Source organism: Hydra vulgaris, chromosome 11, assembly GCF_038396675.1.
Source record: "Hydra vulgaris chromosome 11, alternate assembly HydraT2T_AEP".
Classification (NCBI taxonomy): Eukaryota; Metazoa; Cnidaria; class Hydrozoa; order Anthoathecata; family Hydridae; genus Hydra; species Hydra vulgaris.
This window is the reverse complement of record NC_088930.1, coordinates 52,784,843-52,797,306: the sequence shown is the minus strand read 5'-3', so window position 1 is coordinate 52,797,306 and position 12,464 is coordinate 52,784,843. Positions and strand designations below refer to the sequence as shown.

Below are 12,464 nucleotides of genomic sequence, written 5' to 3'. Positions count from 1 at the left end.
AGTTACTCATGGTTTCTAAAAAAAAAATTCTTTACATCAATTTTTTGAAATTAGTTACTCATGGTTTCTAAAAAAAAAATTCTTTACATCAATTTTTTGAAATTAGTTACTCATGGTTTCTAAAAAAAAAATTCTTTACATCAATTTTTTGAAATTAGTTACTCATGGTTTCTAAAAAAAAAATTCTTTACATCAATTTTTTGAAATTAGTTACTCATGGTTTCTAAAAAAAAAAATTCTTTACATCAATTTTTTGAAATTAGTTACTCATGGTTTCAAAAAAAAAAATTATTTACATCAATTTTTTTAAATTTTTTAATCATGGTGTCTAAAAAAAAAATTCTTTAAAACATTTTTTTTAAATTATTTACACAAGTTTTCAAAATAAATAATTGTTTACTTAAATTTTTTGTTATTATTTACTCATGGTTTCTGAAATTTATATTGTTTACATCAATTTTTTGAAATTAGTTACTCATGGTTTCTAAAAAAAAAATTCTTTACATCAATTTTTTGAAATTAGTTACTCATGGTTTCTAAAAAAAAAATTCTTTACATCAATTTTTTGAAATTAGTTACTCATGGTTTCTAAAAATAAAATTCTTTACATCAATTTTTTGAAATTAGTTACTCATGGTTTCTAAAAAAAAAATTCTTTACATCAATTTTTTGAAATTAGTTACTCATGGTTTCTAAAAAAAAAATTCTTTACATCAATTTTTTGAAATTAGTTACTCATGGTTTCTAAAAAAAAAATTCTTTACATCAATTTTTTGAAATTAGTTACTCATGGTTTCAAAAAAAAAAATTCTTTACATCAATTTTTTGAAATTAGTTACTCATGGTTTTAAAAAAAAAAATTCTTTACATCAATTTTTTGAAATTAGTTACTCATGGTTTCAAAAAAAAAAATTCTTTACATCAATTTTTTGAAATTAGTTACTCATGGTTTCAAAAAAAAAAATTCTTTACATCAATTTTTTGAAATTAGTTTCTCATGGTTTCAAAAAAAAAAATTCTTTACATCAATTTTTTGAAATTAGTTACTCATGGTTTCAAAAAAAAAAATTCTTTACATCAATTTTTTGAAATTAGTTACTCATGTTTACAAAAAAAAAAATTCTTTACATCAATTTTTTGAAATTAGTTACTCATGGTTTCAAAAAAAAAAATTCTTTACATCAATTTTTTGAAATTAGTTACTCATGGTTTCAAAAAAAAAAATTCTTTACATCAATTTTTTGAAATTAGTTACTCATGGTTTCAAAAAAAAAAATTCTTTACATCAATTTTTTGAAATTAGTTAATCATGGTTTCAAAAAAAAATTTATTTAAATAAATTTTTTGAAATTAGTTACTCATGTTTTAAAAAAAAAAAATTATTAACTTCATTTTTTTTAAATTTTTTAAACATGGTTTCAAAAAAAAAAATTCTTTACATCAATTTTTTGAAATTAGTTACTCATGGTTTCAAAAAAAAAAATTCTTTACATCAATTTTTTGAAATTAGTTACTCATGGTTTCAAAAAAAAAAATTCTTTACATCAATTTTTTGAAATTAGTTACTCATGGTTTCTAAAAAAAAAATTCTTTACATCAATTTTTTGAAATTAGTTACTCATGGTTTCTAAAAAAAAAATTCTTTACATCAATTTTTTGAAATTAGTTACTCATGGTTTCTAAAAAAAAAAATTCTTTAAATCAATTTTTTGAAATTAGTTACTCATGTTTTATAAAAAAAAAATTATTTACATCAATTTTTTGAAATTAGTTACTCATGGTTTCTAAAAAAAAAATTCTTTACATCAATTTTTTGAAATTAGTTACTCATGGTTTCAAAAAAAAAAATTCTTTACATCAATTTTTTGAAATTAGTTACTCATGGTTTCTAAAAATAAAATTCTTTACATCAATTTTTTGAAATTAGTTACTCATGGTTTCTAAAAAAAAAATTCTTTACATCAATTTTTTGAAATTAGTTACTCATGGTTTCTAAAAAAAAAATTCTTTACATCAATTTTTTGAAATTAGTTACTCATGGTTTCTAAAAAAAAAATTCTTTACATCAATTTTTTGAAATTAGTTACTCATGGTTTCAAAAAAAAAAATTCTTTACATCAATTTTTTGAAATTAGTTACTCATGGTTTTAAAAAAAAAAATTCTTTACATCAATTTTTTGAAATTATTTACTCATGGTTTAAAAAAAAAAAATTCTTTACATCAATTTTTTGAAATTAGTTACTCATGGTTTCAAAAAAAAAAATTCTTTACATCAATTTTTTGAAATTAGTTTCTCATGGTTTCAAAAAAAAAAATTCTTTACATCAATTTTTTGAAATTAGTTACTCATGTTTACAAAAAAAAAAATTCTTTACATCAATTTTTTGAAATTAGTTACTCATGGTTTCAAAAAAAAAAATTCTTTACATCAATTTTTTGAAATTAGTTCCTCATGGTTTCAAAAAAAAAAATTCTTTAAATCAATTTTATGAAATTAGTTACTCATGGTTTCAATAAAAAAAATTCAGTACATCAATTTTTTGAAATTAGTTACTCATGGTTTCAAAAAAAAAAATTCTTTACTTCAATTTTTTGAAATTAGTTACTCATGGTTTCAAAAAAAAAATTCTTTACATCAATTTTTTGAAATTAGTTACTCATGGTTTCAAAAAAAAAAATTATTTACATCAATTTTTTGAAATTAGTTACTCTTGGTTTCAAAAAAATAAATTCTTTACATCAATTTTTTGAAATTAGTTACTCATGGTTTCAAAAAAAAAAATTCTTTACATCAATTTTTTGAAATTAGTTACTCATGGTTTCAAAAAAAAAAATTCTTTACATCAATTTTTTGAAATTAGTTACTCATGGTTTCTAAAAAAAAAATTCTTTACATCAATTTTTTGAAATTAGTTACTCATGGTTTCTAAAAAAAAAATTCTTTACATCAATTTTTTGAAATTAGTTACTCATGGTTTATAAAAAAAAAATTCTTTACAACAATTTTTTGAAATTAGTTACTAATTGTTTCTAAAAAAAAAATTCTTTACATCAATTTTTTGAAATTAGTTACTCATGGTTTCTAAAAAAAAAATTCTTTACATCAATTTTTTGAAATTAGTTACTCATGGTTTCAAAAAAAAAAATTATTTACATAAATTTTTTGAAATTAGTTACTAATGGTTTCTAAAAAAAAAATTCTTTAAAACAATTTTTTGAAATTAGTTACTCATGGTTTCTAAAAAAAAAATTCTTTACATCAATTTTTTGAAATTAGTTACTCATGGTTTCTAAAAAAAAAATTCTTTACATCAATTTTTTGAAATTAGTTACTCATGGTTTCTAAAAAAAAAATTCTTTACATCAATTTTTTGAAATTAGTTACTCATGGTTTCTAAAAAAAAAATTCTTTACATCAATTTTTTGAAATTAGTTACTCATGGTTTCTAAAAAAAAAATTCTTTACATCAATTTTTTGAAATTAGTTACTCATGGTTTCTAAAAAAAAAATTCTTTACATCAATTTTTTGAAATTAGTTACTCATGGTTTCAAAAAAAAAAATTCTTTACATCAATTTTTTGAAATTAGTTACTCATGGTTTCTAAAAAAAAAATTCTTTACATCAATTTTTTGAAATTAGTTACTCATGGTTTCTAAAAAAAAAATTCTTTACATCAATTTTTTGAAATTAGTTACTCATGGTTTCTAAAAAAAAAATTCTTTACATCAATTTTTTGAAATTAGTTACTCATGGTTTCTAAAAAAAAAATTCTTTACATCAATTTTTTGAAATTAGTTACTCATGGTTTCTAAAAAAAAAATTCTTTACATCAATTTTTTGAAATTAGTTACTCATGGTTTCTAAAAAAAAAATTCTTTACATCAATTTTTTGAAATTAGTTACTCATGGTTTCTAAAAAAAAAATTCTTTACATCAATTTTTTGAAATTAGTTACTCATGGTTTCAAAAAAAAAATTCTTTACATCAATTTTTTGAAATTAATTACTCATGGTTTCAAAAAAAACTTAAACAAGATTAGTAATAAAATGAAACAAACTGCAAATTAAACAATAAACAAAATTGATTTATATTATAACTTGGTTTAAATGACGTAAATCGTTTGAAATAAGTTCAATTATTTGCGCTTAAACTTTTTTTTTTTAAGTTAAGAAACCGTTATGGAAAAACAAACATATCGTGATGGTCGTAACGTACTTAGTAACATGTTGAAATAGTAATCTAAAGTACTTTAATGTTGTTTTTTTTTTGAAACGATGATAAAATATGTATGAGTATCTTTACTTTTATGGTTGTAGTTTTAGAAAGTTTGATACAAAGCATAGAAAAAGCTTTTCAACTTTTTTTTGCGATGGTTGTATTGTCTTGTTTTCATTAATATGCTCTTCTTATAGACCTAGTTAGAGTTCATTTTTATAGAAAATATTATGCATAATGTTTTTATAAAAAATATTATGCATGATGTTTAATTTTGCCTTTTAGTCAAACTTAGAAGTAATATTTATTTAAAAAAACAGCACTGAAACTTTTTTCAACGCTTCACAACATGACTATATAAATGTCAAAAAATGCTCATATAACCATTACAACTTTAACAGTATGTAATAGTATGATTAAATGATTTTTTTTTTTTTAATTTTTCTTGAAAGTATTCTTAAATATTTGGAAAATAAATTTAATGAAGTTATTATGTCGCCATGAATTTTTTTTTTCCTCTTTTACGTGGAATTGCCCATATATATATATATATATATATATATATATATATATATATATATATATATATATATATATATATATATATATATATATATATATATATATATATATATATATATATATATAAATTATGTTAGTGTATTTTACAAATAGAGTGCTCAATGTTCTTAAAGAACAGAGCAATAATAAATTAGTAAAAAACACTCATCTAACTTTTATCTTCGACTTGAAGTTTCACCATTGCTGGATCATCAGGAAGAGTTACTAAATCTCAAAAAAAATTCAATTTATAGAAAAAAATATTTTACAGGAAGTTATAAATTATTATAAAAAGTTTTTAATTACTATATTTTTTTTGTTAACGGGAAGTTACAGAAAGTAATTATGAAATAATTTTCTTTGGAATGGGGATAGTTTAATTTGGTCATTTGTTTTTATAATTTTTTAAGAGGTATTTATTTTCATGCCTACATTTAGAAATTAATTCAGATTTTTTATTTAATAAATTTTCTTGATTTAAATGAGTAATTATTTCAAATTTTTCTTGCAAACATAGCATACATTTTTTAGAAATGTTATTATAGGCAGGGGCAGATTTTAGAATAGACCATTGTAAATTAAAATTTTTATTTTTTTCTTTTAAATCCCAAATATATTTTGACAGTATAGTCTCTTTTGAATATTTTTTGTGTTTAAACGATTGTTTGTGGTTGGCATAACGTTTTTTCCATTCCCCCTCGGTTAAGCCAATATATTGTTTATCAGGGTTGTTTTGTGAGGAAACAATGCACTTGTAAATTACATTTTTCGAAAGGCATTTTCCATTTAGAGGGCAATCTATTTTTTTTTTACAATTGCAATAATCAGTGTTTTTTTTCTTTTATATGTTCATTTTTATTAATTAACGAGTAGTTGTGGCCTTTTATAATTCTAAATAAAAGATAAAAGATAAAAGTTAGATAAGTGTTTTTTACTAATTTATATATATATATATATATATATATATATATATATATATATATATATATATATATAACGTCTGTTCGCAAAAAATCCGGACTGATTTCAAATGTACACAAATTGTTCTAAAGTTCGAATTTTCAATTCGAAATTTTTAAATTTAATCGGTCAACAACAACAGTTTCATTTTGTGGCAAAACTGAGTTTAAATAATTAATTCAAATAAACATGGAGCATCTAAAAGAGAACGATGTTAGAAATGTGATTGGAAATTTTTATAAACAAAACATAAACAGTGGAAAGAAATTTACAGTGGATCATTTTAAGAAAATGGGAATCGCTAAATCTACTATTTATGACATAATTAAAAGGTCTGAAAATAATTTGCCAATGAATAGAAAAATCGGTTGCGGCAGAAAACCTTTTAAAATTACACCAGAAAAGAGAGAGTCCATGATTGCAAGAGCAGAAGAGAGAATCGGGATTTCGCAAAGAAAATTGGCACTAAAATATAAGATAAGCGTTTCATACGTAAATAGATTATTAAGTATGCATGGACTAAAGTATACCAAAAGAAAAAATGCACCAAAAACAACAGAAAAGCAAGAAATTAAACAAAAGAAAAACTTATTAAAACTTTCAAAAACTTTTTTCTAGCCATCAAATGAGTTTGAAATCATCATGGACAATGAATCTTATTTCTGTGTAAATGGTGCAAATTGTTCACAAAACTCTGGCTACTATACAAAGAATAGTTCTCAAACTGATCCTAACATTAAATTCAACTTCAAAAAAAAGTTTGACGAGAAAGTTCTCGTTTGGATTGCAATCAGTCGTTTTGGTCATTCATCGCCTTATTTTGCTGTAAAAAACTGTGCACTGGATGCAAAAACTTATTCTAAAGAATGTATTACAAAAAGACTTCTTCCATTTATAAATTCCAAGCATCAAAACATGAAAATTTTATTTTGGCCTGACGGAGCAAGATGTCATTATGCAAAACACACATTAGAAACTTACAACACTTTAGGTATTAACTTTGTCGACGCTAAAAATAACCCTCCAAATGTACCGCAGTTAAGGCCAATTGAAAATTTTTGGGCACATTTAAAAGCAAAAGTTTATGGAAATGGATTTACTGCGAAAAATCTTGACCACCTTAAGAATAGAATTCGATTAAAGTTGAAAGAGTTTGATCCAGACTACTTTTTCAACCTAATGGATTCAGTCAAAACTAAAGTTCGAAAAGCCGCTGATTTAGGACCACTTTCGGTTATAAAATAGTTAACAATGTCCAGTCACTCATTTTAGTTAAAATTTTTGTCTAAAATCAATTAATTTTGTATTCAATTAAGAACAATTTTTCATTCCGGATTTTTTGTGAACAGACGTTATATATATATATATATATATATATATATATATATATATATATATATATATATATATATATATATATATATATATATATATATATATATATATATATACACACACACACAGTGTTAACCAAAAATAAATTTGATACAGCGTTTTGACAAAATTGGGAATTTGTCAAAATATTTTCTAATCCCCCTCCTCCCCCTAATTTAAAATGTGTTCCAGGAATGGTGAGGGGTTCTTTTCTTATCTTCCTTCCTCTTCTACTCTATTTCAGTGCTACATAAATTGATTGGAGCGCCAAAAAAAGCACTGTCTATAAAATTTATTGAAAATGAAATTAAATTAAATTGGTTTCACAATGACACAGCAAATTTAACTCTGATTATCAAAGATATATTAAGAATTATATATTTTTATATATTTTTTTAATCAGTGTGTATTAATTTATTATTTAGAATTGTATATTTGATTTATTTTTAATCTTAATATACTATTGTCGCTTTCATTTTAAGAATATTCTTTTGAATATATATTTCACTCTTTCATTGGTGCTACCAGTATTTAATTATATGAGCATTTGGGAATACCGCGTTTGACAGGACCTAATAGGGCTAGTTTACAACCTGATATATATATATGTTCAAACTCAACGTGTCACTGCTAGTACTGCACTAAACAAGTTTTTTCGTGCAGTGCACTGATAAATTTACTATTTTGCCATCACATTGGAACTTGTTCTTGTTGGTTTTATAAATTTTTATCTATGATGGAGAGACTTATGTTATAAGTTTTTGACATAATAGTTTATTTTCATTTAACTTATTTGAGGAAAGAAAAATTTCTTAAAGCTAAAAAATTATGAAACTGTTTCATTTTTTTTTTAAATAATAAGCTCAGGGAAGGGAAAGGGCAACTAAAAAATTAAAAATCCCCTCCCTCTGGCAGGTGAGAGTATGTACCAAGATTTTCTCATTGTCGCTTAATAAAAAATTATTGTAAAATTTTATTTTAACCATGAATTTATTTGCATAATCGGAATTAATTTAGCGTGAAAATGGAGCTAACATGTTCAAATTGTTAAAAGTCAGATTTTATACTTATAAAATATATATATTTCAAGTAATAACGAAAGAACTTTAGCAATTTTCATGTAATGTAAGTTAACAAACATATAATAAAGTTTTATTTTTTCTAACATTTAGTTATAAAAGTTTTTTAATAATATACAAAAGAATATTAAATGTTGCATTTTTACATTTAAAGTTTTGAATAACGATGCTTAGTTAAAGCACATTTTTATTTTAAATTTGTGTACCGTAAGTTAAAACTACATGCATTTAATAAAGTTCTGGTGGTTTTTTGTTAACAAAATGAATTACGTCATTGAGTAATTCTTATTTTGTCATGTTAGTTTGACAAGGTTCTAACTGAAACTTTTTATATTAGGAGAATTTAGAAAAAAAATCTTTTGTTTTTTAATGTAAATTAAAATTATTTATATTTTTTTTTTTTTATTTGTTTATGTAATCTTATTTTGGTTGACATAAATATACATATATAAAATTAAGAATTATATAAATATTTTTATTTAGACATTAAAAAAAAATAGATTTATTTGCTAATATAATATAAAGTATGAAAAAAATCAGTTAAAACATTTTTTATTTTTGTTTTAATAAAATATATCATTTGTAAATACAATTAAGAGGGGTCACCCTATATTTATCAATTCTTAATCCCTTCCCTACTATCACAAACGATCACATATACCTTAACCCCCCCCCCTCCCTCCCTCCTAAACTATGATAGCAGTTTTTATGTTAAAAATAATTTAAAAGATTTAAATGTAAATACTTTGCAGCATTTTAAAATTCAACCTAATGAAAATTAGGCAATACGCATAAATGTAAGAAGTGTATGTAAAAACTTTGACAAACCATAGATTTTCTTTAAATGACTCAAATAAGTATTTAAAAAGTTGTAATACTAAAATAGTTTTTTAAAGTTGCTTTTGGTCTTGCGGAAAAACTGTTTTCGATTAGATAACTTTCATAAATGCTATAAAAAATCACTCAGGAAGAGTGCCACCAGCATTTTTATATTTCATTTGATAATTATTTTTAATGAATGATTTCAATACTTTAGCAATTCTTTTGTTACGTAACTCTAACTCTTAATAGTAGATATAAAAAATCCACGATAATAATCACTCGGTAACTTAAGTGATGTAACGTAAGTTTAATATATAGTATCAAAAAACCAGTTTGTATTCCTTAGCCGGTCACCTCTGATAAATTTTTATTTATTTTTTAAATTGGTATAGAACTCTCAACATCTTGTGAAAGTTTCTAACAAACCACATAATTGATTCGCAGAAATCTGACATAAAAAGTGAAGCAATTTTTTACCTTGTTTTCTGTGAATCATAAGTGGAATTTCTAGTAATAAGTTCACCCTCTTTTGGGTCAAAATTTTGTAACCAATTTTATTCTTTAGATTAAGAGCTTTCAAAATACAAAATAGCTAAAAGTTTAATTTACAGTTTAAATAGGCAAATATTTGATAAAGGTGTTGCGCGTGTAACTTAAGTTAAAAATAGAATTTCCCATATATATATATTTATATATATTTATATATATATATATATATATATATATATATATATATATATATATATATATATATATATACTGTTAATCTAGTGCAACAACATTTTTGTTTTTTAGATATTGACTCTGAGGTGCTAGCAAGAGGATCTCCAGGGTTTTCAGGTTTATTTTATTTTGCTTTGGGTCATTGTTTAGTTAAAAAAAGTTTCCATCAGGAGAAAAATACATTTTACTTAGTTTTAATTGGTGCAATTAGTTTTAATTGGTGCACATTACAAAAGGGAGATATATAGGTTCACAGTGTTATGCAAAAAGCGATTTAAAGTATATAATAGTAGCCTACCATTGAATTGTGTGAACTTTAAGTCAAAAAAAATCAAAAGGTCAGTTTGTCAAACTATTATTATTTTATATATATATACAATTATATACCTTATTAATATACTGATAGACGAGGATAACAAGGTTGATTCATAAAAATAGTCAAATTAAAAATAATTAGTTTTTGATTAAGTTTAAATATTTTTTTGTAAAAAACTTTTATAAAAAAAATCTTTTTTTATAAACAAATTTTTGAACTACTTAAAAACTTTTAACTACATAAATAATTATACAATGTTATATAAATAAAAGATTTTATACGACTATTCAAATAGTATAAAAAAGCTTATGTTTATATAACATACAAATTTTTAAGCTGGATGTTTGAAAGATTGTTTACAATACATTTTGTACCATTTCTCATTTGAGTTTTCATTAATTAAATAAATTAGTGTTTCATTTTTTAAGGTGCTGATTTAAACAACTTAGTAAATCAAGCAGCTTTACGTGCAGCAGCGCAAGGTTGTGAAGAAATAACTATGGAACATATTGAATGGGCAAAAGATAAAATTATGATGGGTAACAGCTAAATTATTTCAATGTATTGGAATACTTATAGATATAGTATTGTTACTATGATCTTGTTGTTGTTACCTTTAGGTCCTGAAAGAAGAAGCGCTGTAATTGCTGAAAAAAATAGAAATTTAGTTGCATATCATGAGGGCGGTCATGCAATTGTGGCTTTATTTACACCAGGTATTTCTTTTGCTACATTTACACTGGATTTTCTGCTACATTTACACTGGATTTAACTTCGTATCACATTCACATTTCTTATTAATTTTTAATGTTGGTGCATTTATAATGAATTTTTTTTGTCATTATTTTAATACTCACAGTGGCTATTTATTGTCATTTTTATCTTTATTCTTCATTGAGTATCCATTGTTGCTATGTTCACACTGTGAATTTGTTGTAACTGTTTCTTTATAAATTGTTTTATAGATGCAGAACCTGTTCACAAAGCTACTGTTATGCCTCGTGGTTCTGCACTAGGTTATGTAATGCAGCTTCCTGAGAAAGATGATTTATCATGGACCAAAAAACAGTTACTTGCTAAGATTGATGTATGTATGGGAGGACGTGTTGCTGAAGAAATTATTTTTGGAGAGGATGCTATTACTACAGGTAAAAACTAAAACTTTGTTTATCAAAAAAAAGAAAGAAATTGAGAATTCGTTTTTCTAGTTAGAAAAAAATTCTTAATTTAGCTTTAAAAAATGTTTTGTTTTGGTAAGTTATGGAGTCATCCATAATTTATGTCATGCTCTGAGTTAGTGAGTGTTATTGGTTTTGTGATGACTTGTGGGGGATTTGTTACTAAAGAGTTAAGATAGTGTGACAAGAAGGGGGAGGAGGGAATCAAAAACGATCAAAAAAATGTACGACAAGTTATGTGCGACCCCTTTCTTATAAATATTATATTTTAATATTTCTTTATTTGAATGAAATTACTTATATTGTTCATCAAGCAATTTTACAGGATTTATCTTGATTTTGTATCATTGTCATATCATCGTAAAGCCATTTTTAAAAGTAACTAACTTCAACAAGTCTACACAAAGTAAAATTTATTGTTTTTGATTCTTCCATTCCATGAAAAGTCACAATTTTTATAAGACTGAAATCTAAAACCTTGTTGTTTTTTAACTTCCATTTTTGAAAAGTTGCCACTATAATCAAGGCTTTGAAATAACTATTAATTAATTAAAAACAAATTTCTCCTATATTTCTAATTTTCATCGAAATCTGGTTTATAATTGCTGAGTTTGGAAGTCAACTCTCTTACAGTTGATTTTCAACAATTCTAACTTTTTTTATTGTTTACAAACTAAGTATTTTGAAGAACAAAATACGATTTTGTATAATCAACAAACAACAAAATAAATACAATAATTTCAAAGATCAAATTTAAATTATAAATTTTTTTTTAATAAAAAATTTATAATTTAAATTTGATCTTTGATTTTTTTTTAAATTTGACCTGCAATCTTGCATTGTGGTTCCAATGTTTTATAATACTTTCTATTAGAACCACCTTGTTTGTAATATTTTCCTTGGCCACCTCCTTTTTTAATAGCTCCCAAACATTCTCTATAGGATTGAGATCTGGCGAATTTCCCGGCCAGTCCAACAAAGGAATATTTTTATCTTTCAAAAAGATTTTGATAGACTTAGCCGTATGGCATGGTGCTCCATCTTGCATGAATGTTTTGTTTTCCTCTGGACCAAACCATTCCGTCAATTGAGGTAACAATCTTTGTTCCAGGACATTTTTATACTGCACCTGGTTCATTATCCCTTGAACAATGTACAGCCTTCCCATTCCTTTCCCACAAATGACTGACCAAATCATCACCGAGGTTGGATGTTTGACGGTTTGAATAATAC

General features: G+C 23.5%; 1 protein-coding gene across 1 annotated transcript in view; it reads left to right on the top strand.

Moving 5' to 3' along the window:
* LOC100198092 (ATP-dependent zinc metalloprotease YME1L1) overlaps positions 1–12,464 on the top strand; it is a 52,520-nt gene that overhangs the window by 37,938 nt on the left and 2,118 nt on the right. Inside the window, exons 10-13 of the mRNA XM_065809182.1 lie at positions 9,810–9,854; positions 10,482–10,592; positions 10,674–10,769; positions 11,019–11,201. Coding sequence (XP_065665254.1) covers positions 9,810–9,854; positions 10,482–10,592; positions 10,674–10,769; positions 11,019–11,201 — 435 coding nt within the window. The remainder of the gene's footprint in view (positions 1–9,809; positions 9,855–10,481; positions 10,593–10,673; positions 10,770–11,018; positions 11,202–12,464) is intronic.